General features: G+C 52.4%; 11 protein-coding genes across 11 annotated transcripts; 6 read left to right on the top strand and 5 right to left on the bottom strand.

The window, feature by feature from the left end:
• Positions 1 to 1,686: 1,686 nt before the first annotated feature.
• CC1G_03076 (lysozyme) lies at positions 1,687 to 2,563 on the top strand (the record flags this gene model as incomplete). Its single annotated transcript, XM_001840795.1, has 2 exons — positions 1,687 to 1,945; positions 2,007 to 2,563. 2 exons carry the CDS (start codon positions 1,687 to 1,689, stop codon positions 2,561 to 2,563), a joined length of 816 nt encoding a protein of 271 aa, XP_001840847.1.
• A 155-nt stretch (positions 2,564 to 2,718) lies between these two features.
• CC1G_03077 (mucoidy inhibitor A) lies at positions 2,719 to 4,826 on the bottom strand (the record flags this gene model as incomplete). The annotated part of the gene is made up of 5 exons (XM_001840796.2): positions 4,496 to 4,826; positions 4,019 to 4,440; positions 3,462 to 3,970; positions 3,273 to 3,403; positions 2,719 to 3,220 (listed from the first exon to the last, which is right to left on the bottom strand). Exons 1-5 carry the CDS (start codon positions 4,696 to 4,698, stop codon positions 2,719 to 2,721), a joined length of 1,767 nt encoding a protein of 588 aa, XP_001840848.1. The 5' UTR covers positions 4,699 to 4,826.
• A 1,072-nt stretch (positions 4,827 to 5,898) lies between these two features.
• CC1G_03078 (hypothetical protein) lies at positions 5,899 to 7,188 on the top strand (the record flags this gene model as incomplete). The annotated part of the gene is made up of 3 exons (XM_001840797.2): positions 5,899 to 6,018; positions 6,087 to 6,479; positions 6,541 to 7,188. The coding sequence occupies 3 exons, from the start codon at positions 5,899 to 5,901 to the stop codon at positions 7,186 to 7,188; spliced, it is 1,161 nt and encodes a 386-aa protein (XP_001840849.2).
• Positions 7,189 to 7,214: 26 nt separating this feature from the next.
• On the bottom strand, positions 7,215 to 7,712 carry CC1G_03079 (hypothetical protein; the record flags this gene model as incomplete). The annotated part of the gene is made up of 3 exons (XM_001840798.1): positions 7,215 to 7,354; positions 7,409 to 7,552; positions 7,607 to 7,712. The coding sequence occupies 3 exons, from the start codon at positions 7,710 to 7,712 to the stop codon at positions 7,215 to 7,217; spliced, it is 390 nt and encodes a 129-aa protein (XP_001840850.1).
• A 1,060-nt stretch (positions 7,713 to 8,772) lies between these two features.
• Positions 8,773 to 9,503, bottom strand: CC1G_03081 (hypothetical protein; the record flags this gene model as incomplete). Its single annotated transcript, XM_001840800.2, has 2 exons — positions 8,773 to 9,201; positions 9,261 to 9,503. The coding sequence occupies 2 exons, from the start codon at positions 9,501 to 9,503 to the stop codon at positions 8,773 to 8,775; spliced, it is 672 nt and encodes a 223-aa protein (XP_001840852.2).
• A 261-nt stretch (positions 9,504 to 9,764) lies between these two features.
• Positions 9,765 to 12,425, top strand: CC1G_03082 (membrane protein; the record flags this gene model as incomplete). The annotated part of the gene is made up of 9 exons (XM_001840801.2): positions 9,765 to 10,043; positions 10,089 to 10,171; positions 10,202 to 10,333; positions 10,461 to 10,651; positions 10,732 to 10,840; positions 10,962 to 11,531; positions 11,602 to 11,847; positions 11,923 to 11,947; positions 11,997 to 12,425. The coding sequence occupies 9 exons, from the start codon at positions 9,765 to 9,767 to the stop codon at positions 12,423 to 12,425; spliced, it is 2,064 nt and encodes a 687-aa protein (XP_001840853.2).
• A 1-nt stretch (position 12,426) lies between these two features.
• CC1G_03083 (acetolactate synthase catalytic subunit) lies at positions 12,427 to 14,949 on the bottom strand (the record flags this gene model as incomplete). The annotated part of the gene is made up of 7 exons (XM_001840802.2): positions 12,427 to 12,865; positions 12,920 to 12,958; positions 13,018 to 14,090; positions 14,146 to 14,297; positions 14,354 to 14,456; positions 14,506 to 14,635; positions 14,689 to 14,949. The coding sequence occupies 7 exons, from the start codon at positions 14,947 to 14,949 to the stop codon at positions 12,503 to 12,505; spliced, it is 2,121 nt and encodes a 706-aa protein (XP_001840854.1). The 3' UTR covers positions 12,427 to 12,502.
• Positions 14,950 to 16,879: 1,930 nt separating this feature from the next.
• Positions 16,880 to 18,166, bottom strand: CC1G_03084 (hypothetical protein; the record flags this gene model as incomplete). Its single annotated transcript, XM_001840803.2, has 2 exons — positions 16,880 to 17,134; positions 17,207 to 18,166. The coding sequence occupies 2 exons, from the start codon at positions 18,164 to 18,166 to the stop codon at positions 16,880 to 16,882; spliced, it is 1,215 nt and encodes a 404-aa protein (XP_001840855.2).
• Positions 18,167 to 19,468: 1,302 nt separating this feature from the next.
• CC1G_03085 (clathrin coat assembly protein ap17) lies at positions 19,469 to 20,543 on the top strand (the record flags this gene model as incomplete). Its single annotated transcript, XM_001840804.2, has 7 exons — positions 19,469 to 19,492; positions 19,546 to 19,605; positions 19,676 to 19,747; positions 19,803 to 19,923; positions 19,980 to 20,032; positions 20,085 to 20,194; positions 20,256 to 20,543. The coding sequence occupies 6 exons, from the start codon at positions 19,469 to 19,471 to the stop codon at positions 20,184 to 20,186; spliced, it is 432 nt and encodes a 143-aa protein (XP_001840856.1). The 3' UTR covers positions 20,187 to 20,194; positions 20,256 to 20,543.
• A 1,276-nt stretch (positions 20,544 to 21,819) lies between these two features.
• On the top strand, positions 21,820 to 22,816 carry CC1G_03086 (hypothetical protein; the record flags this gene model as incomplete). The annotated part of the gene is made up of 4 exons (XM_001840805.2): positions 21,820 to 21,874; positions 21,958 to 22,283; positions 22,381 to 22,602; positions 22,718 to 22,816. The coding sequence occupies 4 exons, from the start codon at positions 21,820 to 21,822 to the stop codon at positions 22,814 to 22,816; spliced, it is 702 nt and encodes a 233-aa protein (XP_001840857.2).
• A 411-nt stretch (positions 22,817 to 23,227) lies between these two features.
• CC1G_03087 (metalloreductase) lies at positions 23,228 to 25,475 on the top strand (the record flags this gene model as incomplete). The annotated part of the gene is made up of 2 exons (XM_001840806.1): positions 23,228 to 23,862; positions 23,918 to 25,475. The coding sequence occupies 2 exons, from the start codon at positions 23,228 to 23,230 to the stop codon at positions 25,473 to 25,475; spliced, it is 2,193 nt and encodes a 730-aa protein (XP_001840858.1).
• Positions 25,476 to 25,708: the final 233 nt, after the last annotated feature.

The raw sequence follows: 25,708 nt of genomic DNA on the forward strand, positions 1-25,708 counted from the left end.
AATGATGGCTGAACTTCGCTCTTCATTGGTATGTTTGGGGATGTATGAGGATCCTCTTACCTCGATGCGATCCTTTTTGTAACATTTTAATGAAAGCAGAGAATTTTTGTTCCTTTCCGTCAAAGTCCTCGCTTCAGAGCAGCAAGCTTCGCTCGGTGTGACGTCATGACCCGCCAGGCTGGCCGGCTTTTACGTCGCTAGTTCGCTTGGCGGTCCGCGGGGCGAACCTTTTAGAACCTTCTAAACAAGTCGGCTTCATTTCAGTATATTTCACTCAGTAAAACGTCGTCCATTGAAGGGCCGTCCATTGGATCAGTAGTCTGATTATCCCGGGTGACAAGAAGGATCACTCGATATTTCATTGTATTGAATGGTTAGGTACCTTTTGGTGATGGCAGAGTAGGTCTTTACATCCAATCCCGCGTGCCTTTTCGTCCTCAGACGCTCTCTCTTTCTATGATCATAGGCCCGTGCCAAATCCCTTTCCTAGTATGGGCTAGGCCCATCAAATCAACGATTGTCGGTCTCAAATCGCGAAACTACCACAGTGCGGACGTGGCCTCCCAGGCTCCCGCTCTAATACCTAAGGCCTAAGGTATGATGATCACATACCGCTGCTACTTCGGACCTGTTCTACAGATATTCCGATTGCACCAGTAGTCACAATAACTGGTAGTCTTTCTCCTCAGTGTTATTTGCCAGTTTCCTTCCGCCTCAGCTTTTCTTGTTCGCGTAGCTTTACTGGCACGTTCAAGCGACGTCCTCTTTTAGTAACTCCGTTACCCGAATTCACAGCTTGAAGTTGACCGGGGTCAATAACTGTTTTCTCGGAGATATACCGATCAGCCTTTACATTGTGTAGATCGTTGCAGGTCACCACAGTGTCTATGTTTTTAAAATCAGACTTCGAAACAGAATCCGTATTGGATCATGGATAGTGTACCCTGCCCCTCAGTGACAGGGGCCATGTGCGTTGTTCATTATGTCTGATGTTCTATCATGAAAGTTTGCCCCTGCGGCCTTGAGCATGTTTCCCTAAAGTTTGATTGACCGGTGGGATCGAAGGCCGGCTCAGTATACAAACGTTAACGCTCACTTTGCCATGTTTCTCAACCGCGAGCCAAGTGGCCTCTGGCCATTAACTTGAAGCGCCCATTACTGTATTGGCGCTCTCATGCTCATGCCGTAGTCCTGGTCGCTACCTGGGCCAAGCTGGGCCATCCACGCAGCAAAGAAATGATAAAAATCTCTTCATCTCTCAGGCCGCAAGATCTCCACTCGCCATACGTTCCAAGGACCATTGTTGGAGCCTCCGAGATAGATGCGCCAATGATCTTCACCGGAATCAGTCACTTTATGTCAGTTTGAAACAGTTGATAGCGTTACCTGCCATGTCAGGCCGCCTTGAAGCGCCTACTACAGTGCGGGCTGGAGTTGTCTGGAAGAGAAACAGGAACGAAATGCAACCCCTGGTCCGGCCGGAATGCTCATTACTGAGGAATTTTAGCGCGCGCCTCGCATGGAACGCGCTCAAAGTCCATATGATTACCGCCAGGGACCATTCCACGAAGCTGGCTTTGCTCACTCGTCTCCGGGACGAGGCCCTCAGAGCTATGTCAAAAAGGTATAAAAGGGATTGAACACTCAGTTGGTCTCCTCAGTTCATCGAAACCTCCTCCTGCGACAATGAAGCCCACTCTCCTCTCCACACTCATCGCTCTCGCCCTGACCACCTCAGTCATGGGCGCCATTAACGATGCCTGCTCTGTGAACGGGACACCCGGTGTCTGCCTCAGCACCACGACCTGCAGCAACGGCGGTGGCACCTCCACCGCCGGCTATTGCCCGAACGATCCCTCCAATGTTCGATGCTGCACCAAGAAGTGCGGCAGCGGCGGGACCTGCCGTTTCGAGAGCACCTGCTCTACTGGGAACACCGCTACAGGTACCCTTGCGCTCTCCCCTCGATGTCTGACGATCCGTTCTGACAGACTTACTCCACATAGGACTATGCCCCGGACCCTCCAACTTCAAGTGCTGCTTGCCCGCAAGCGGCGGTGGAGGAAACTGCACACCCAAGGCCATCAACAAGAAGACGCTCGACCTCCTCAAAGAGTTCGAGGGCTGGGCCGCTTCGCCCTACAAAGACGTCGCCGGATACCCAACCGTCGGTTACGGCCACAAGTGCTCCAAGAACGACTGCTCCGAGCTCGGATACAAGTTCCCCATGACCAAGGCTCAGGGTGAGGAGCTACTCGCAAAGGACGTCAAGGGCTTTGAGAAGTGCATCAGCGACTACATCAACGACACCATCAAGCTGAACGACAACCAATACGGAGCTTTGGTCTCATGGTCGTTCAACGTCGGATGCGGGGCTGCCAAGGACTCGACCCTCATTTCGAGACTGAACAAGGGTGATAGCCCTAACACCGTCGCGGGCGAAGAGCTGCCGAGATGGAACAAGGCTGGCGGTAAGGTCGTCGACGGGTTGACCAACCGTCGCAAGAAGGAAGTCGAGTTGTTCAAGACATCTTCTACAGTCATCGCCCATCCTCCTTGCTAAATTTGCTGGGTTGCCTAGGCTATCAAACCTGTATCAGTATTCTCGTCGTAAAGCAAATGCGATTTGGGTATTAGATATGTAGACAAAGCAGTAGTAATATGAAACTTGCGTAAATGTTTGAAATCGAGCTGAATATCGGCGAGATCGATGAGATTCTAGAGTCCGGAAATCTTGGTCTTGACAGGCGCAGACACCTCCCATTGTAGCGTCAAGTTCGTCTTGCCCTGTGGTGGTAGCGAGCAAATGAAGTTCAACTTGCCGTCCTTGCCCAGTGAGGCTGCGTCAACAGACTCCTCGTCTTCACCACCGTCGTCCCATTTGGCGGTAACGCCCGAAGCGACCTTGACAGGGGCAGGGATCCGAACTGTGCCAGAACCACTTTCCGTAATACTAGCCCTGTTACCCTTACCACTCTTAACACTGCCATTCTCGACGGAAGGGAGCTGTAGGGCAGGGCTGATGAGTTTGACGGCGATAGTAGCGTCTTCCGAGACGTGGATTTGGTCGATGACCTTGACGGTTTCGACGTCGATGTTCTTGGTGTTGTGGACCGTGATTCGCTGAGTGAAGAGGTAGACATCGGACTTGTTGATGAGACCGGACTTGGAGACCTTCTTGGTCTGAGGGTGGTAGGTAACCTTGATGGCGGGGTCGAGACTTAGGGACGATTGTAAGCTATCATCGAAAACCTGAGAAAGAGAGAACATACCCAAGAGGACAGTCGAAGCTTTCGTCAGGGCTGACGGAGGGAACGAACGAGCGCGAAATGAAGCTTCCATCGACGTAGACACTGGCAGGCCCGTCCAACAAGAGGAACTCAGATGAGTTCTTGATTTTGGCCTGAATAAAAAGGAGATTCGTCATTTTGTTCCAAGCATTCGCCTGCAGAAATACGCACACTCAAATGAACCTTGGTATCCTTCTTGGGCACGGATACCCAAGTCATCTTCGCTTCCAAGTTGAGTTGGGTGATTGTAACACTGTGAGAGGCATTGTCGCTGGGGATGGTCATCTTGCCAGGGACAGTGAAGGTAGCAGAAACGCTTCCGCTGTTCGAAGATACCTCTGCTCTGCGAACGTCCATCTCTGGAAGCGGCGCAGCGGCCATGGCCATGGCGCCAGGGGGAGGAGGTGAAAAGGCGAGGGTCCTGGCAAAGGATGATGACTTGAGCATGACGGGTTGGGGAGGCGGGAGTCCTCTGTCGACAGAGATGGTCCATGGCCAGAGCTGAGGAACACTCTTGTCAAATGTCGGTGTAGCCGTCTCGAGGACCAGCGTAACATCGGACCAATCCTCTCCCGTGTTCTGCGTGATAGAGCCTTTGTAAACGAGGGCAACCGTCTTCTCCTTAGTCTGAGTATCAACCCGGATGTCGTATTTGGCTTGCCAGCTTGCGTCCATGACAGCTATCCAGGCGTTAGGATTGAATTCGAGCGAAGAGGCAGAGCACGCACCGTATACCAAAGCAATCTCCACGTCCCCGGCCTTCTCAACGAAAATACCGACTGAAGCCTTCATATTCAGCTTCGCGTCCCGCTTCTTGCCTTCCAGCTTCGCTCTCTCGCCCTTCAGCGCTTCCTCCACGGCTTCGATCTTGTCGTTGATGGACATTGCCTCGATTTGGACCTCCTTGGTATTGGCATTGTAATCGGCAAGGACCTCTTTGAGCTTGGACGAAGGTGTGGAGCTGGATACGAGGGTCTTGATATACGCTTCCAAGGCCTTGAGGGTTTGTGTTGCGCGGTAGGAATCCTGTTCGAGAATCTCCTTCTCTCGCAGCAGCTCCTTCAGCTTAGGAGACGTCGTCGGCTTGGTTGTAGATTCGATGTACGCGACTGAGACTTCCTGAATGGTTCCTGCCCCTCGACCTTCGACCCTGATGCAAAAGGTGAGGTGACTGGGTCGGAACGCCGAGCTCGGAACCGACTCACCGTAGCGAATCCTGGTCCATGACATTGGGAAGACCTGAGATATGAATCTGGTTCTGGCCCTCTTTCACGGCGAAGCGGAAGAGGCGTGTAACTTCAGCGCGTCCAGAGTACACTGCAACGTTGGTGATCTTGCCATCTTCGATGGACTCGAGCTCAACGACGTGTGGGGCGAAAGGTGGGGGGTTTTCTGAAGCTGCGGCCATGGGTAGAAGTGTCGGGTCGGATGGAAGCTGGGGAAAGATGGGATGAAGACTTTCTGGTATTTATTTAATGGATCGCCTTCAGGAACGAGTTATCCACGGGTGAAGCCTGGCAGATGATTGTAACCACCGACAAAGGAATGCATACGGTAACGTACGTCATAAGTTTGGCTCATGTCAAAATGCTGTGCGGATGCCAAATAGGGGCGCGCCGATCTATGCAAACCGAGCAAGGGATTGAGTGCGCGGATTGGACCCCAGGCGGGCCCGGTGAATGCACACATACTCTGGGGCTGTAGGTATACAGTGAGTATCCGTCTGAAACGAATCCATCGCCGTGAGAGCACATCTACTCATATTTCGGGGTCAATGATGATTACATTGACCCATCACCCGTATCGCAGTCTCCCTGGTCTATAGCACTACGTCCGTGGCTTGCAACCACTATGGAAATACGAAGGTGAAGTAAGGTTCAGTCACCTTGCTATACCAATCGAAACGACGGACCTATTCTGTCTCCGAGTCCTTACATGTTGTTGTACATTCGACCTCATTTAGAACCCTTGAGGAAGCTCTGGATGCAATGCTTGGCTTCTTTCTGACTCCTACAATGCTCAACTTGGAGTGGCTTCTACACCCTCCCATCACTCGACTAGACCTAGGAGAATATACATATGATAGACAATGCGAATAAACAATGCTATTTCAAGCCACCCAATCAATAGCCACTCCTCAGAGATTTCTGCCCAGACCACTGACCACCAGAGTGGCGGGGCTCGCAGCCGCCTCGCTGTCGAGGGATGGTGCACGATCTACCACAGGTGAGGCACTCATTCAAGTCTGATTCGCCAAGCGTGAGGAACTCAATCGCGTTGTAGTCCCTGAGCTCGGAGATATGGTGCAATATTATCGATAATCTTGACCTACACGATCTAATTAACCTTCGAAAGGTACGTATTCACCCTCCATCATCTACTACTGCTGGTGATGGGTTACATTGCCCTGATGCAGGTATCGCGATGGCTCCATGAAGTCTCTCAAACTCGATTGATTTGGGTGCGGCTCGTCAGGGAGTATATGAGACGTCGACCAAGGTCCTTGTATCTCGAAAAACCCTTGTCGAAGTGTTCCCAGTCGGAATTAGAGACCCAGTTCTCCTCATGGTACAAAATCACTCGGAACTTCAACACGCAGGGTATCCCAATGGCCCAACCAGATGGTCGACTTCCTCAACGCCGCTTTCAAACCAACCTTGACTTGGACCAGATGCAATTCATGCCTGGAGGGATGTGGCTGATCACCGCAAGGCAGGACGGTACCATCGTGTACATGAAGAGTCCGACGACGAAAAGTGCACCCAGAAAACCCTGATCGCATTCCCTGAACCCAAGGACTACGTGAGGCTCGGGATAGAATATTTACCGACAGAGACCTTTTCTTGCAATTTGGCGATCGTGCAAGTCCCCGACTCCAGATCTGGTCCCGCAAGGAACGAGCAACAGTGGACATTAGAAGTGTGGGAGGTCAAGGTTCGCCGGGAAAGTGATAATTCGAGTGCTCCGCCACATCTGGAAGCCAGTCGACTCTCATCAATCTGGTTGCCCCTCGAGGATACCACCAATCGCGCCTGGGTTTACACGTGCTCGTTGTACGCCTCAACCGTTGCCTACGCCATCCTCCGGGAGGGGATTTCCCATTTCGTCTCCATATTGGATTGGAAGGAGATGAACGGAAGATCGGACCCCGTGGTGCGGTACATCACCCTCGAACTCCATATCTGCACTGTACGCACGTTATTTCCAGGACTCTGCTGCATCAACTCGAAGAACTGACCACACCCTGCAGTACATCAGTCTTCTCCCTGACCAGAAGTTGACCACCCTCGTCGATTGCGAAGTAGGCCTGCACGCTTGGAACCACATCGAGCCGCACCAGACATACAACTTGTTCCTGACCTCCCCCACAGAGCCGGTGTCACGAGTCTTCAAGCTCTTCAGCCTGGCCGCGTCATTTCACATCCCATGGACTTCTCGCCCCTATTACTTTGACGAGTCGACACGGATCACAGTGTCGACAGGTAGAGAGATCCTCGGTCTAGTATTTCCCCGCAAGGATGACACCTGTCTCCTGAAGCATGTATTCGCAAAGACCTTCAGACGCGAGCCAGAGAACCGTGGCCGCTGGGCTTGCTCATACGACACGGTCGTACATCGCCGTGCGGAAACACTGTACGTTCGCCTGCAGTGGCCAGAGGACCTCCATAACTTCAAAGTCGTTCAGCCCTCGAGTATTGACTCTGATGACGGTGACGATGACACGGACGAATCCCAGGACACAGATTCTGAAGTCGAGGAGTGGGAGTGGGAGTCACAGGACCAAGACGAAGGAGATGTTGATTATGCGCACCTGTATTATGACGAGGTATCTGGGAAGACGCTAGTGTCTTACCTTCCAGATACCCGTTCCAGTCGCCTACTTCACTTCCCCCAGTAGTAGCTGTGTTCATAATCATATTGGGTCTAATTCCCCGACAGAAGTGTACCAAACAGAGTTATTATGATTGCTCCGAAAATGAAGCATTGAACCGCCACCGAGAGGCGAGCTATAGGAAAGTTGTCGTCGAAGAGCGCAAACTGGATCTTGAAGTACCTCCAAGCGCCTGTTCAGAATGACGTCAGTCAGATTCGAAGAAAGAGCGACACGTCGAACTTACCCTGAACGAGGACGAGAAACGAGAATGCAATGGTCAAGGATCCGAGTGGCCGAGAGAACCGTTGCAGCTTCAAAGTATTGGCGGGTGGGTGTTGGGAGAACGACGGATTGGTTATTTCAGTGATTACGAAGAGTTGGACGAGAGCTGGTATGAATGATATCAGGTTTCGACGTCAGCCAAGGAGACAAAGGGACGCACCGACACCCATAACAGCAAGCCCTAGACTTGTCCGAACATAAGCCAGATATGTTCGCTCGGAGGCTAGATGGTCCCTCGCGGTGCTGGCAGTGTTCTTGAGAACCATGACTGGGGCATATCGTGACCTTTTCCACCTCTTCCATGGCGACTCCCGTCTCCTTGTCGGTGAGACGTCAGAACTGGACGGACTGTCGCTGGATGAATTCTCTTGGTCTCTTCGTTTATCCCCGCCCCTCCGTGATGATGGTCTTCGTAGTATCCGGTGTAGATGCTTCGGTCTCGGCCTGGGTGTTCTTGGGCATTGCTCCACTCGTACGGGTAGACTTGAATGGCTAACGTCGTCTCCGCTAGGCCCAGTGGCTTCCGACTGAGAACTCCGTTCTCGTGAGCTGTTTCGATGCGCCATGCTTGTGCCTTATCAACGTAGACAATGTGGGTTAGCTTCGTGATAGGTCTTTTGAATGGAAATTGATGCGTACCCCTCAGAATTTTTCCGCTTTTTTGGAGAGCCGTCGCCCGGTTGTGTTGGCTTATGCAGGAGGTCACGATGCCGCTTATTCCCTGGTGCTTCCCCAGTCGAGGCCATTCCCGTTATGGACACCGGTCCACAATGCCAAGCCAAGTATTCCGAATGCCTTCATCAGCCAACAACTGAAGGGCGCGAGCTTGCAGCGGTCGAACAGGAAGCTAATAGGGCGTCGATTGGTTAGCATCAATTTCGCAGAATCAGTGTTGAGGAAACCAAGGAGATCCACGCACTTCACCAAGAGAGTAATGGATCGCCCGGAAGGCTAGAGGATATTTCTGGTTGGTCTTCATCGTTGTCGATGAGAAGCTGAAGAAATTAAGTTTCCACCGTCATACTTTCTTCGCTGTCGCTGTCTTGAAACATTCGAGGTAGATGTAGCAGGTAAAGATGCTGCTCGTCGCCCGACCCGAACTCAGACCAGCACTCGAGCACGCAATCGCGGCTGGTTTATTCGTCATATGGATGGGTTGGGCTGGTTCGTCAGATTACATAATATGTATGTGAACCAGTGCGCAGGCACGCCTCGGGCGCCTAACTTCGGTGTCCGCACCGGCTCCATATGATTTAAAGCTGTTTGCATTACTACCTCGACATTCTCGCTTCAATGTACTATTCAATATACTGCGGGAATGATTGATTAATGAGTAAAATAAGAGAAGTCGAAATTCTTTAGATTATCCCAGGGAGGCAAGTCGAAATATGCGGGAAGCTCTTCCCACACCTTCTGACGACCCTCCTCTACTTTGGAGAAACCGACGCGAATACAGTCCGAACAGAAACCATCGCTGCAAACTTTCTTTAAATCATACGCAAAGGAGCAGCTCATCTTGAACGGAGGTTTGATGACAAAGTGGCGAAGAGAGGACACTGTGGCCGGACACGTCCTCCGTTGGAGACAACTTCTTGCAGGTAGGGTGTCTGTGCCAATACCTAGCAAATGAAGGTAAATATGGTTCATCACCCCTTCGTAGGCGCGCTCCCGCGCGGACATTAAAGTCAGGGCGACCTCGTTTGGGAGCTTAGTGATCTTGTTGCTCTGGCTGACGGAACCATCTTTCACTATTTTCTGCACAGGATATCAGAGATGTAGGGGTGACAAATTGCTTGTGGAGCTCATGTACTTACCGGGTAGTAACGCTCTGTGGTGGCGACGAAAAGGAGCGCGGGAAGTGTTCGTTGGAGCTTCAAGTCAAGCGCAAGGTTTATTGCATCGCATATCGAAGAGTCAGTCGAACTGGCTAGCCAGCGTGCTTGATGTTCAGTCGCCTCCACGAACTGAGTAGGGGAGGCAGGGAACAGGCGTGAAAATTGGTCTAGCCCCTGCTGCTTGAAAGACTCAAACTCGTATTTGTGTCCCAAGCGAAGCATGGCTGCCACGAGTCGAAACGAGGGCGGCTCTCCTTTTCTAGTGCTGCAAGTCAAGCGGGGTCAGCGAAATCGCAATGGATGTTAGAGGAGAACGCACGCAGCCCCATCATAGATATATCGCAAGAGCTCTTCCCAATCCATGGAGAGGTCTTGCATGACCATCACCGGGCACCCGTCCACCTGGGCTTCGCCGCTGTCTGCAGGCTGTGGAACCGAAAACACGTCACTCATTACCGAGGAGTGCCGAGAAATAACGCCTCGATGCACACGAAATTGAACGTTTTCTGCCTCGGTACCAAGTCAGAGTCGAGTTCCATGTCCCGAGAGATTGATCCTTGGACGTACCTGCAGGACGACGTTCCCATCCTGGAACCACAAATCTTCGCAACGGGTAACTTGAGGGCGACTAGCAGTGGCACCCGTTCTGTCGCCTTGATTATCATCCTCCGTCCTTTTCCTCTTGGCGGTGTGAGAGCTTTGTCCTGTGGTCATTGTATCAATAAAGGAGGTCTACGCGCAGGCGAGAGAAATTTGATGCTGGTCAGAGCGTGGACGCGTTCAGGCGTCAGATGAAAGGATCGTCAGGGGCATCCGTGGGAACCTCTCCTGGGGCCCTCGATTGATGTTTCGCGAAGGTCGTCACACAACCCTGACCAACGCCTCGCCTAGTAAGCACAGAAAGACTGCAATCACTACAGCACCATGTTCCTCCCACGATCCTTCAAGCTTCAACTTGGAACGTATTCGCCTCCCTCTTCGATGGTTCCATCGCGGTCTAAACGACCGGAACAGTACCCGGAGCTCGTAATCTTGAGCACATCCAGGACGCCGTAAAATTTGTATCGGCCTAGCACTTCTCCTTTCTCGTTTGCGCTACTTCTTCAGCCTTCCCCAGGCGTCAAGTTACCCTCTTCCGACTTCGACTTTGTCCCATGCTGGTTGAAGGATGGAATCTAGAACGACAATTTCGACCGCGACGGCCCCAGCCACCGAAGATGTTGACGAAGACACTCAAACCGAAAAGCCCCAACCTTTATCTAGAGATTTTGGCATAATCCCTATACCACGAAGGCTCCGTTACAATCCCGATATCCCGTTCAAGTTTGGCCTTGGTTTGAATATCGCGTTTGGGTTTGCGAGCACGTTCGGTAGGTCTATGTTTCGTTGCTACATGTTCAGCCGCTCATGCTCTCTGTTTTCAGTTGTCTCGAATCTGTATTATTGCCAGCCACTGTTGAGTATGGGTCACCATCGCTCCGGAGTATCAGCCAGCAACTCAATCTTCATCTAGTCCAATTCTCTCACTCCTTCCGGGTGACGTATGGAGAGGTTTCTCGGTCGGTGAACTCGCCCTCCTTCTTGACTACTCGCTAATGCTTCTCAAAGAATCCCCACCTTGGTTCAAGCCGGGTCCGTTTAATCTGCTGCTAGTCTAAATCTCAGCTGAACCTACGTCAGATACGCCTGCGGCCTACTCCTCATCGCCCCGCTGGGAGACCTTGTCCGACGACGACAACTCATGCTGACGATTGTCACGCTCTCTACATCACTAACGATAGGATTGGCCGTTACAAATAGTTTCCACGTCTTTCAAGCCCTTAATTTCCTCGTCGGCATCGTCTCTGTCACACCGCAGGTCCTCCTCCCACTGGCCGCAGATCTCGCTCCGCCAGAGCGCCGAGCGTCAGCTATCTCTGTAGTCTTATCTGGGCTCCTGTTCGGTATCTTGATGGCCCGAGTGCTTGCTGGTATCATCGCCGAGTTTGCCTCCTGGAGAGTGGTCTATTACTTTGCCATAAGCGTGCAATCAGCCGTGCTCCTCGGATGCTACCTCATGTTGCCGGATTACCCGTCCAAGAACAAGGACCTGACTTACTTCGAAATCCTCGGAACTATGGGAAAGTTTGCCGTCACGGAACCCATCCTCATCCAAGCCACCCTCGTCAACATGGCTTCCAGCGCCTGCTTCACCAACTTTTGGGTCACGCTCACCTTTTTGCTTGGTGGACCTCCTTACAACTACTCGACGTGAGTCCCTGTCCCTGTCGCCTATCATCTGGGAGTCGCGATTGACGTGCTTCTTCGATTTCCTAATCAGTCTAGTCATTGGCCTTTTTGGTCTCATCGGCATGGCCGGAGTCGCGTTTGGACCTGTTGTGGGCTACGTTATCGACAGACTCGTGCCCTGGTACGCATCGCTGTTTAGCGTGTTCATGTCGCTCTTGTTCCAAGGCATCCAGACTGGTGCAGGAGGTATCAATGTCGGCGCCGTGATTGTGACTGCTTTTGGCCTCGATGTCTTCCGCCAGATGTTACAAGTATCCTTGACCACCGCCGCATTTTCGTGAGTACCTTGTCGAAACAGGGTCATGGCTTGCGCTAAATAAATTATAAGGATATCGGCTTCTGCTCGGTCCAGATTGAATGCGGTTTTGATTCTTGGGGTACGTGCCAACATGCAGTAGAACGGTCCAGTCTTTAACGGTCTCGCAGATCTTCGTCGGACAAGTTATGGGAACATCAGTTGGAACACACCTATTCGTCACCTACGGCTGGAGATCTGCTGCGTATCTGAACCTTGGTTGGATGGGTTTACAAATATTCCTATTGCTCATCCGCGGGCCTCACTGCAAGCGATACACCTGGTTTGGTCATGAAGGAGGGTTGAGTTGGAGGAAGACCCAAGATGCGAAGGAAAGGACGTCGCTGGAGGATGAAGAGGTGAAGAAGCGGCAAGAGCAGGGCGTTGAACTCGAGACTCGACCACCGATTCCTCCGGAATTAATGTCTGGAGATCAGACTCGGAGTCGCACCGTTTCCTCCATCATTGCGAAGGAGAGAGATGACTCTGCTCAGACGTTGGTGCAGATTCTGGGTACGGGTGGGGAAGGAGAGGAAGATGCGGGGAAAAAGAAAGAATAGGAAGACGGATTATCACGCATTGCTATGGAATTACATCTCACTAGAATCAATATCCTACAGAGTACCATCCCTTTAATTCAGATACCATCCAGAAAGCAGTCAATTACAGCGCAGCGCTTTTCCTTGACCACGACCTCGATTCCTTTTCTGATCGTGTCTTCGAGCAAGGCCTTTCCACCGTCTTGAGGTGTTGGACTGACATCTTCCTCCGACGGTTTGAGTATGGATGCTACCGGGTTCCCGTTGAAAACTCCGTTTGCGTCGGTCCTTCCACCTACACGAGCACCCCATGCCCAGCCAGCAGAGGCTGCCACGGCAATCTGAGAGTAATCGGGGCAGATGGGACCGAACCCAGTGGTGAGTGTATCACCGGAAACGCTGGAAAGTTGCTCGTTATTGTGGCCTATGGGATGGACCGACAACATAGAAAGCTTTGGCGCCTAGACAGCATGGAATATTTAGCCCTGATAAGGTCAGAAACGCGGTACGATTACCTTCCAACCTCCGTTATTTAGGATGATGGTAAGGAAGGGCTAGATGGCTAGTCAGCGGTCTGTCGAAAAGAGATGCGCCTGTCCACTGTAACTCTTACCGTCTGATACCTCATCGCCATCCAATATGCTGAGCTCGGTACTCCAAACATATAGCAACCATCGCCGACGATTGCGACAATGAGGTCATGTTTCGTGATTCCTTCGTCTGTCACGCCAGATGCAGTGGCTGCTTGGGGCTGCTTGGGAGATCCACCGAGGGAAGCTCCCACAGCAGCTCCAAGAGCCCATCCCAAAGAGGACCCTCCGGATGTCAATAAACTCCCCGGAACCTCCGGTCGCATGTGCTCCCAAATGAACTGGAAATTGGTGATGGTTTCATTGAGAACGAGAACTCTTTCTCCACGACTGGGTGTAAGCTCCCGTATTCCCTCCCGCAGCGCTCGCAGGATGTTCGGGACGGTGTAAATGGGAGGAGATTTCAGGGTTTCACCAAATGAGGGCTCAGGTGTTCCATCAGTTGGGGTTTCTTCAGGAAGGATCGACCCGGCGCTAGCAAAGTCGAGTTCGACGGCGTCCATGTCCTGGACACGAAGCTGCCAGGCACGTTTCAGCCAGCGAGCTCGCCGTTTCACATCCTCTCCTTCCGCAACGAGACCACTTTGATCCACCTCCCTGACGACATCCACGATCTGACCCAACGCCACCTCTGCGTCGGCTTTACAGATCATCTCCGCCTCGCCCCTCCACCACCCCATCTGCACAGTCGTCTTCAAAGGGTCTCCACCATCCAAGAAAAAGATACGCGACCCTGGAGCGGGGCGTTGGTCATTGCCCGGTATCCAAGTCAGGTCCGAATCGACCACCAGGATGACGTCTGCCATGGCCAGGTGATTGAGATCTCGAGAAGCGTGCGGGGACTCGGGAGCTGGTGATTCATCCAAAGAGGACGGGACATTGGAGCTCGGAGATGAATTGAGATACGTTGAGGCCAGCCCAAATGGATGGGAATGGGGCACACAAACGACTGATGGACAAACGGGAAGGATGGGTATGGCCAGTAGGGTCGAAAGCGCCAAAAGCGGGCTGACAGCATGAGGGTTTCGACCAATGTGAGAAGTGATGATGAGAGGGTGTTGCGCTGTCAGGAGTGCCGTCGCGATTCGTGAAGCAGCTGACAGGGATGCAGGTAAGTGGCCGGTAGCAGAAGAGTACAGCCCACTGCGTACCGGTGGATGATAGTGCAGTTGGCTCTACAGGGGGCCAACTCTGAGCCGCATTTGTGGCTGTGATTTCTCTGACCAGGAGAGGGTCTACTTCTTGTTCCATCACCTCCCTTCGCGCCCAGAGGTATACTGGCCCTTTCGGTTCGCTTGTTGCTCTAATAGGGGCAAATGAGCACGGTGCAGTGGTGGACTGGCTTGCGACGATACGAACATTTGGATCGATCTCCGGATCGTCCCTGGTATACTCAAGGCACTATTCAGCTGAGCAGTATATCTCATATATTGTCGGACAATGCTGGGTTGGTCCGGTACATCTAGCAACTAGTTAGATTTCACCATCGTCCATTGATTCCAACAACTCACCTTGAAGCCACATGATCCACTCATTTCTCGTTCCCTTATGCTCACCCTCCGTGCTGAATGGCGAGGCCCCGGCATAAATAATGACTGGCGCTCGACATCTGTCCACATTGTGGACTGCGCCAGCCAGTGCCTTCGGATAGATGGTTTAGACGAGGATTTCCATATATAACGGTAGCGACCAACCTGGGTACCAACATCCACATGGACGATAACGAGAGCAGGCTTTCCGGTTACCTGGGCATACCCTTGGGCAGCGCTCAGCGCCACCATCTCATTAGGGCAGGTAACAATGGTGGGCTTCGTCTCGTTTCCAGCTGTTGCCGTTGACCTCTGCCGTTCCAAGTCCGCAAGCAGCGCGGGGTGGTCCGATCCCCAGTTCACGAATGCATGAGTAATTCCAGAGTCACACAATGCTTGAAGAAAGATGGACGACGCCGTGAACATGATGCCGCAGATGTGAACTCGTCTGGTGGGGGAATAGCATGCCTCTCCGCTTTAAAAGAGAACCCAGTAAGTAGCTTCAGACAGCTCCTGCGAAGATACGTCAGAAGTGGATTGTTAAAGAAGGGTGCCACTTCACATGTGGGGACAACAGAAGCTTCAGAGACAGGAATAGTGCAGTCAGGTGAGACCATTGGACTAGATCAGCCAAGTTTATTGGATCAATCTCGACGTCAAGAAGCATCCTCTAATATGGCAAGTGAACGAGAACTCACCGCAGATAGCCGTGTGCCGCAGCATCTAATGATGTCGAGGACGTCGTTGCGCATGTCACGGGAGTACCCCCTAGCCCACCAGCCTTTCCCACATGTCAGACAGAACAAGGCATGGGCCCCTGTAGAATCTCTTGGTTGATTGGCGAAGTTAGGAAGATACCCTCCTGAGCAAGACCCCCAAGGGTCCACATTCGCATCCAGTTCGATATACGACCGAGTCACAATGTAGATGGACCTGGTGTATCATTGATATGAAAATTGTTTCCCAGTGGGCAGACAGTGAGTCGGTGGATGTCGCTGGTCACCGGTCCCCGGATGGAAGAACACCATGAGATGACGAGCTGCGTCGCTGTCCCGGGCCAGAGCGCAAGCCAACGACTTCTGGAACAAACAAACAACCACACCTCGGGCGCTTATCATTTGCATCCCTTGATGGCCGCCACAAGATGATCCAACCCAAGCCATCGCGGGAGAGGTGGGACTCTACCCATGAAGTCTTGAAGGCTCCAATGAGGGCGATAAGTGTGCGCATTATTCTCCCCTTCAATTTGTTCACAGACCTCGAAATGTCGTAATTGTGCCCTGTACCCTTTTCATCTCGGTTCGTGTCGTGAAGTGGCCGTCAACAAGACCAATATGTTCAAGGAAGGAAGCATAGAAATAGCAGAATATTCCCCTAGCTAATCGGCAGTACATCTACCCCGACCATGAAATGGAGAGCGCCATCCCCGTGCCTGCCTGCGACGAATCCGGCAGCTACATAGTTTGCCAACACTCCCCCGAACGTCACACTGCGTTTATTATGCTATGCATACGTTGCCCTTCACGCCTCGGAATCATTGGCAGGTGACAGGTCTGCCAAATAAGTAGACGGAGAAAATTAAATGGGGAGGGAATAATGGCTGTAAATCGCGATTGCGGCCATGTCGCACTCTCTCACAACACTTTTACTTCTACCGGAATGGTCTACTTGGAGGTAAACGTCGGATAACTCCAGTAGCTTTTATTCAGACTACTTCAAGTTACTCGATATGAAATGTCGCATGACTTTGACCATTCGAAACCCTCGAAACAAAGCAGCGCCACCTCCAGTAAACTGGGGTCCCGATGACGATGGGGTGAAGACATGGGAACGGGTTCGGACAGTCGTACGAAACATGGGAATTTTAATCCAGCGAAGGGGCGAGAGCATCTAACAGATGTCGAGGAACTACTATTCGATGGACGGGATGTTCATTTAACTCTCATGACCCGTGGTTTGCGTGATCAAACGAGTTGCCAGTTTGGGAGAGTTTGGGACGGTGACTCTACAGCGAACAATTATAGGTCAAAGACACCGAGGAACTTGAACCTTGATTCCATTCGACCAATCGAAACCGTGTAAATTAGAGGTAAAGTAAGTAAACATCGAAAGCAGTAAAATACAGCAAAGATAAGCGACATCGATACAAAGCAGGGGTGAAACTCGAAAGGCTACAGTGGTGTTCAAATGCGGGTATTGAAGTAGAGAAAGGAGTGCTCGGAGAAGCGAAAAAAAGAGAGATAACGCATAAAGATACAATAACTTGAGAATCCGATGCAAAGCGAAGCGTAAACCCATCACGATGCGAAAGAACATGGAAAGTTGGAAGTGAGGGGAAAATAGATGAAGCGCCGAGTTAAAATTCTCGCCACAGGTGTTCGGTGTAGGGATCGTCATCGACCGTCCGCAGTCCACCCGACATGGTGACGACCGTCCTCTCAAAGTCGTGGACGAACACAACCACTGTTGCAGACGGGCAGTAGATCCGCAGCTCACTCGCCAAAGCTCGGAATGCAGCAGGAGTGGAGGGAACGGGGTCCCATTCCGAGACTTCTATTTCGATGCACTGCAGAACGGGTAACCGCATCAGCAACCCGTAGAACTGAAGCCGCTGATACCATAAGGGATAGTCTATCAGTCAAACTGAAACCATAACTTTAGAGTCCGATGGAAATTAATTCACCTCTTGGCCACTAACGGGAAGCACAAGTGTCCCAAGATAACGGAGGCTGGTGCTCGTGACCGGGTTCCCGACGATGGTCTTGAGAAGGCTCATCGTAAAGGGCTCGTTATATGAAGAATCGGCAATGTCCAGGGATCGCAGAGATCGGGTCGACTGCGCCAGGGTGGTGATGAGACGCGTCAGCTCTGCCTGCTTGGCTGACGGCTCTGTCTTGGAAAAGCAAGTCTTGAGGCGAGAAATAGGTCGATGGGGTACAATGGCGTCGGCTGCTTCAGAAAAGGTGCATTCCAAAGTTGTCAGGCTTGGCATCGCGGTGTCGTGGATGGTCATGGATTTAGATGAGGTCGTACTGGAGCTCGTGTCATCGTTCGTCGCGGTTGAAGGAATGAGGGGTTTGAAGTCTAAAATATACAGGTCCTCGAGGTCGTGTTGAGAATTGAGAAAGGTTACGAGATCATCGTCCCAATCGAAGTCACAGTGGAGTGACCGTAGTTGGAAGACGGGCGGTTTGGGGTATATCCAGGAGCAAGCCGAAGTTGGCCCAATTTGCGAATGGATCTCGAGGTCGAGAAGCCTAGTCGTATTGGCCAATGCCTTGGATATCCACAGCCAATATTCGTCCGGCAGTTCGTGGAGGCTGGAATCTTCGTCTCCATCCTCATAACTATGGCCGTGCTCCTCGTCCTCAACTGGTGACAGCGTAAGGGACTCCACCAAGGATGCAAGTCGAGGTGAGTTGGCCAGCGTCACGCAGAGGTCGCGGATTTGATACGTGTTTTCTAGGAAGATGGACTTGTATAGTGCCAGCTCCGCAGCGCGTCGGAACGCTTTGGAGACCCTGCAGAGGGCTGTAATATCAGAGCGCCTTCCGACGTGCCCGACGATATTACTGTATGCCTCTAGGGTTAGATCCATCCAACCAAAACATAACCTGGCGAAAGATGGCCCGCCGTCAGCCATAATTTATGACGACGCCCAGAAATTGACTGCTCACCAGCTCCCGCCAGGAGAGACGTCGTTGGGCGCCAAGTACGCTGTCGTTCAACAGCCTGTTTCAGTCAGCAAGCTAAACGGCGGGCTGGCTGAGAGAGACTTGAATGACGCGAATCAGCGTCTCGGAGGGGATGATCCTGGGTAAAGAAACGCTGTCAAAAACGAAATGAGCAACAATGACGGAAGTAAGCGCACCAGTACCAGCAAAGCAAAGGCTCCAAAAGGTCAGTAGGGCCTCGCTCCCGACAGGATATTTATGTGCGTATATCGTGGAAACCCGAGCGGTGCCATTTCGGAGCCAGGGGCCCATCTCCGCGATGATCACTAGCTTTACTTCACCTTCCCAAGCCACCACAGAGCCCGTTGACCATTTAGGTCGGGCACAGTCGAGTTTCCTCGTCCTCAATACTCAGGTCGGGAGTCACGATTACGCGCATCCCCCTTCCGAGAACCTCGAAGACGCCTAATCCACGTGGAAACCGTGCTTTCGTCGCGTGGCAAAGAGCTTGGGGTGGGAGGCGCCGAAGGCAACCGATCTATTAGAGGTACGATCTTCCGGAAAACTTGACGACGCGGTAACCCAGCAAAACGACACTCGAGCGGCATCACCGTTATGAAGTAAGTCCGAGGTCGAGTACATACTATACACAGCAATTGGGGACGCTGGGAGTTTAAGCCAAAGGAGAGGTTTCGTCAAGGTTTCGTGAAGGAGTGGGACTACAGAGGTCATAGCGGGGGCTTTTATGAACTTGATGCGGCGTCGGGATGCGATGATGAGATCTTGGAAGGAAATACACATATGTACCCACTCCTTCAGGCTTCCATCCTCTGGAAGATGTGGAATCAAAGTCATACAGTAATATTAATATTAGTGAGGCGAAGCCATTGTTGGAGAGAACCCACTGGGGCACCTCGTACCTGGTTACTACGGTGCTAGCGGGGGTTCCGCTTCAGCGCTCCAGCGCCCACGGGTATTAGCCCGTTGAGATCGAAACGAAGACTGGAGACGAGCTTGGAATCGAAAAGAATTGTCACCCTATGTCAATTCCAAGTCTGAATTCGGTGTAAGCTCCAGTCTCTGTCGAACGGGGCTCGCATAATGTATCGCTCACCTGGGTATGGTGTTCTGGAATAAAGCCAAGTCGAGTTCATTACGAGACGAGGCCCTTCACATCGGGCCTTTGTTTTGCCTTGTTAGCATTCGAGGTGTTTAATAATCAAGGACAATGAAACCGGTCGCCGGCGTCATTCGCCAAGTCTGACACCACGATGATTAGATTCATCCTTGTGCAGGTGAGTTCCTGAAGTTTGGGACGATATTGTAACGTATAGTGACTATTGTACAGAACAGACAGGGCAAGACACGGCTATCTAAGTGGTATGTCCCGTATGACGACGATGAGAAGGTCAGGGGCGGGTGAATTGGTGTCCAGGGGACCCTATTGCTGACGGTTTGCTGTCCCAACCATCGTTCAGGTGCGGTTGAGGGGCGAGGTGCATAGGCTTGTGGCCCCTAGAGATCAGAAATACCAGTCGAACTTTGTGGAGGTACGTAGTCTCCGCTTCGTGACGGTTGCAGGTCTCATGCAATGCCCGTAAACAGTTCAGGAACTACAAGATCGTATACAGACGTTATGCTGGCCTCTTTTTCTGCGTCTGTGTTGATGCAAATGACAATGAACTCGCGTACCTGGAGGCCATTCACCTCTTTGTCGAAATTCTAGGTGCGTGGCCCCATAACCTGTCGGACCGCTCGTAATTCTGATGCCACCTCTTACAGACAACTTCTTCGACAATGTCTGCGAGCTGGACCTAGTTTTCAACTTCTACAAGGTGGGTCTCGCCCTCTCACGTGTCTGGGCAAAGTGTGCTGAGCTCTGACCAGGTCTATGCCATTCTGGATGAGATCTTCCTTGCCGGCGAGATCGAAGAGACAAGTAAGGACGTGGTGTTATCCCGGTTGGAGGAATTGGAGAAACTCGAGTAGTGGTTGGTGTAAGCACTTCACTATCCTCAATGGTCTGCAACGGCACTAACTTGCCATCCCGTCGTAAAGGTCGGAAGCGCCTGTTCGAGATTAATGCTATACCACCGCATTGCAACATCACAGAGCATCCGATATCAGGAGTGGCCGAAATCGATACATGCCCGACTCGATCGAAGCCATCGAAGCCTTGAACTTCCGTTTCCCACCAAGGATGGAGAGGCGATTCGTACGTGTGGGCGAGAGTAGCGGCTTGCTATCGGCAAATGCTATGGATGTGGGACGATATTAGGCGGAATGCTAATCCGAGTCAACGGATATTGTTTCAAGTGATCACTCTTCAACCTCCTTTGGTGATTTGTCAGAGTCGACAGCGTCTTTCTCACAGATAACACTTTCGCTGACGGTAAACATGTCAAATGACAGTATCTCAACCCCACCCATGATTGAAAGGCCCCGAGAATGCTTCTCTACTTCTATCCTCGACAACCTGGGACTGCCGACTCTCGGGAGGGAACACTACCGTCCGAGGGGGAATTGTTGTAAGGAACCTTCGGAGTCTCATGACAGGAAACGTCTTCCCTTGCACCATGGGTGGCATTAAATCCATGCTTCTCACCAACGAGACCGCGTCTTCGCAACAACATTCAGGATGTAACTTCCTCACCAAGTCTTCAAGTTGAGGACCATCCCGATTCAACATTCCTACTATCGGTCACCAGCGACCGCCAGTACCATGGATATAGGTACCAGGAAAGCTGCATAACAGCCGTGGCCGTCGCTCCCTGACCCGTATTGGCATACCTGGGAGGCGGGTCGTGGTAATTGCCCGATGCACTTCCTGAGCGAACGGCCTTGCATGCCAACTCCGAGGCGCGTCTGGCTTTCCGCGCGGTAGGTGCATAAATCTGCCAGAAAGAGTCGCGTTTGGGCTCCCGCAGGTGTAGCGTTCTAGGAACTACACACTCGATACACACCGGTTATTGGCCGCTAAAGCATGCCATAGATCACCAGGGGCCGGCATCTTACACTCTCTCCATTAGCATTGCGATAGAAACAAGTGTGGGATAAAAGTAAATAAGTGCGCGTGTATGGAGCAATGTAGGTAAGTGAAGCAAACGTTCCGTATCAGCACTGTGGTAGCAATAGGTTACTTGTGAGAGACGCATACCCCATCCCTTCAAGGTAGAATACAGGGACACCAGACCCTCGTCAGCTTGGAGCGAGTTTGAGAAATGGGCCCGAGTTTGCACCCTTTCCGACCCAGGGCAGCGGCGCCGTTACTTCTCAAGACCTGCTGACCCTACAGGACCCAAACGGTAGCACTCGGTACTCATTCTTCCCTTGGCAGGACCAGGTGAAAGCGTTGGGTCAAGTAGGATGACTGAGCATGGCCGGCAAGGTTCCGGCACAGTCCGGCCATCAATGTTCTATCGAAACAGCAATACCAAACACGACAGGGGAGAAACTCGTGAGCCATTTCTTTCCCCAGGTTCTTTCTGTTCTCTCTTGACCCAATTTTCCTGACCCACAGTGTCTGTTGTCGCTCCTTACACTTGCTGAGGACGATACAGGGGCCCTGCACGTTGCAGAAGACCCCGAGTGGGCACAATGACTAGCGTTTGCAACGATCAGAATGCGGTTGAGGCAATTCTGCGGGGTGTTGCGGCTGGCGTTCAGCATGCTGAGCGGTGCGTTACCTATGGCTCTACAAAATATATTATAAAATGACACATTTCATCTCATAGACATCCACTATCTTACTGACTGCCAGGAAGAGACAGCTGCGCTAATGCACCGATCGGACAGGTGAACCGCAAGAACAACCCACGATCGTCTTCCAGGCGCTGTCGCTACAGCAGAGACTCTTCTGCGACATCTAGCGAAACCCACTACCAGTGCCTTCTGTACCAGCCCAACCCGTCTTGTCTTCGCGCCTCCCCAGCCCCCTCACTCTCACTGTCACTCGAGGCTTCACCGCTCGGAGTTCGAAACTTGGCACTCCGCACACTGCGCTCACAACAGGACATCCCCCAATTTTCAGAGGCGACGATTCTCGGCCGACTAGTAGCCTGGTCATCGTATCTTTCGGTGCTTAGGGTACCAGCTGACCTCGTCACCATCATTCTTCACGATGGCGCCATGCCAATCCTGTCTTCTCAAGCCCCTTCCATCACCGCACACATGTCTTACGCAGACCTTGGCCTATGATTTCTCCGGGTTCCCTGGCCTCTGGGACGCAGCCAGCTCTCCTCCTAGTGCTCCTCTGCTCGGTGAGAACGCGGGCTTGCGCTTAGGTGTCAGCTTTTCGCTCCCTTGTCGCTGGCCTTCGCGCAACTCTCGTCAAATTCAGCTTCACGGGCTTCGTTTGGTGGTTCTCTTTGGCGGGACTTCCCAGGCCTCAGGCACTATCCTTCCGGTGTGCCGTTGCGATCGCGCGAGTCTCCACCTCGTTCCAGCACCTCGCCAGTCATGGGGTGATTTGGACTTCATATCCAGAACCGCTGATTGGACGGTAGAATTCATAAAGACAGATTTACTCTAACTCAGGGACCAATGATGGCTCTGGTGACTGGCAGCTTGACCTCTATCGATGGGGGAATTGGAGGTCTTACAAGGAGAATTTCTGCTGAATATCCTGGAAAAAGCGGGCGCAGCTCGAGGAGTTTGGACTTTCTACGTGGTCTCTTGTTCGAAAATAAGTAATATCTTCGGAGTTATTCTTAGCAGCGCTCCTGCTGTTTGCCCTCGTGGGACGACACCTTTCCGCCTTCTGTATAATCGGACCCTCCTGGCGGTCATTCAATGGATCATACACACCTGATGACGGCTTTAGTCCCACGGGACAAGATACTTGGCTTCCTTCAACCTGTGCTTCTTTACAGTTCTGTACCTCCCAAATTCAAGGCACATTTTTTCGGGCTGTTTGCCTTCTGGATAAATAGTGGACGATCCTTGCACACTCCTACCAGGCCCACGCCCTCTCTTACCTCCTTCGCTCCTCGCGTGAGTGGGTTCCTCGCTCGAGACATCGTCCAGAAGCAATGGCGGTCCTTTCCACCCCACTTCTGGGGGCTTTTTCAGCCTTCCTCCTCCTCTTTCTCACAGTCACCCAGCTCGCCACTCCCGCAGTCGCCGATGGCGTTGGAATGATAGGTGCTGGCAAATGGCTCTACAAGCCTCTTTGTGCCCATGCTTGCCGAAGGATTATCGTCAACAACCGCCTCACCTGCGACTCGAAGATCCCAGGCGATACCTGGACCCCTCCCCCATCCAGCCACCACGGTGGTCACCATCACCGACGACATCTCCACCACCTCATCAACCCCAAGGAATGCTATCTCAGAGACGCTGCCTTCCTTCGCACCCTCGCGCTTTGCATGGAAGACCGTTGCGCTCGTGACGACGTCCTTCTCTCCTCCATCCAGGAGTACTGGGAGGGACATCTCACCACCCTTGGCACTGGCGACTGGACCATCGATGGCCCCGTCATGTCGTACGAGGAAGCCCTCCGACTGGCCCATGAAGATGTGGAAGAGATTGGCGAGGAGAACGTCCCTTTCACCCGGGCCGGACAACCTCTGAATGTCACCAGCTTCATTCCCGAAGACGTTTACATCGCCATGTACAACGGCCTGGGCTGGCATGAGCGAAGCCAGAGAGACCACGGTTGGAATGGGTAAGTGGTAGCTCCTTCGTCGACTGACTCCAAGTTTACTGACTGCATTTTCCAGAATCGCTGTCGCAGTCAGCAGTGTCTGCATCCCGATCGTCTTCTCTCTATTCCGTTTCCTCCCCGCTCGACCTCTATGGTATAGCCGCCTGGTCAACGTGCTCGAGATGCCACTCATGGGCAACCGTCACCGCACTCCGATCGTCGCAAACCTCGGCATCATGCCCACCCGTGGCCAAACGCTCTACCTCGTCTACCTCCTCGCCACCCAAATCTTCCTCGGCATCTTCCCATTGACCTTCATCTACCCAAACTTCAACGTCGATGACGACACCGAAGCCGTATTGAAGATCATCGGAGACCGAACGGGTGTCCTCGCCATGGCGGACTTTGTCGCCCTCTTCCTCTTCTCCTCGAGGAACAATGTCCTTCTCTGGATCACCAACTGGAGCCACAGCACGTTCCTGCTCCTCCATCGCTGGATCGCCTATTGCTGCATCTTCCACACGTCGATTCACTCCCTCTTCATGCTGATTCTGGTTTGGGACAGCTATGACAAGCAGATCAAGCGAGCATACTGGATTTGGGGTGTCATCGGCACCTTCGCCTTTGTGTTCATCTGGCCTCTCTCAATCCTCCCTGTTCGTCGCAAGGCCTACGAGTTCTTCCTCGTCACACACCAATTCCTCGCCATCTTCGGCCTCCTCGGCACTTTCATCCACATCTACCGCCTATACAAGTACGATTGGGGCTACGAGATCTGGGTGTATATCGGAGCTCTCCTCTGGCTCGTCGATCGTTTCGTTCGAATTGTGCGCATGGTCTCCAACGGATACCGCAAGGCCGTCGTCACTGCCGTCGACCCCAGCGCAGAGTACATCCAAGTCGACATCGACGGTATCGTCGCCGAGGGCCACGTCTACCTCTACTTCCCTACCCTCAGCTGGCGTATCTGGGAGAACCACCCCTACTCCGTCCTGTCGAGCTTCAAGGGTGGCCCGACCACTCGCAAGACCGTCACCCAGGGCAATGGAGAGAAGAGCAGCCAGCCCAGTTCCACGATGTCTTCAAGCGACGAGTCGGTGGCGGGCAACGCAGGGCCCCGGGTGACCCTCCTCGTTCGGCCCATGGATGGGTTCAGCAAGACGCTCGTTAACCGCCTTCTTGCATCCAACGGACGACTCACTCTTCCCGTCTTCGTCGAGTCTTCGTATCACGCCAACCCTTCTGCCCATGGCGAACTCGCCCACTGCTCTACCCTCCTCTGTATCGCTGGTGGCGTCGGTATCACCGCTGTCCTACCCATTATCAAGACCTTCGGAGGTGTTCGTGCCCGATTGGCATGGGGTGTACGCAACGAGTGGCTCATCCGCGCTGTCGAGCCCGAGCTTAACACTCTGAACTCCTTGACTGTCGAGGTTGAAACTAGTGTCGGCTCAAGACTGCCCATTGTGGACATCCTGAAGGAGGAGCTGCAGAAGGATGATGTGGAGGGTGATTTGGGTGTGGTGGCCTGTGGACCGACTGGCATGGCTGACGAAATCCGCGTTGCGATTGGACAACTTGGTCCCAAGGCGAAGAGAGGTGTCGTGTTTGTTGACGATGCGTTCAGCTGGTAGCCGATTGGGATTAGGTGACTAGGATTACTCTGATTGGGATTTATTTTCTTTACTGTAACGACTTCAACGAAATGTCTTTTTGGTGTATCTACCATAGGGACGAAAATGATGACTCATTTATGTTTCTGAACACGGCTGGTTGTTGTACTTCGTGAGCAGCTTGAGTATTTCGCCCACCAATGCGTATCTAGTCACGAAGACTAGTAACACACGAGGTAACGGACACCTCTCGT

The sequence above is a fragment of the Coprinopsis cinerea genome (assembly GCF_000182895.1).
Source record: "Coprinopsis cinerea okayama7#130 chromosome 8 map unlocalized cont3.8, whole genome shotgun sequence".
In the NCBI taxonomy this organism is placed as follows: domain Eukaryota; kingdom Fungi; phylum Basidiomycota; class Agaricomycetes; order Agaricales; family Psathyrellaceae; genus Coprinopsis; species Coprinopsis cinerea.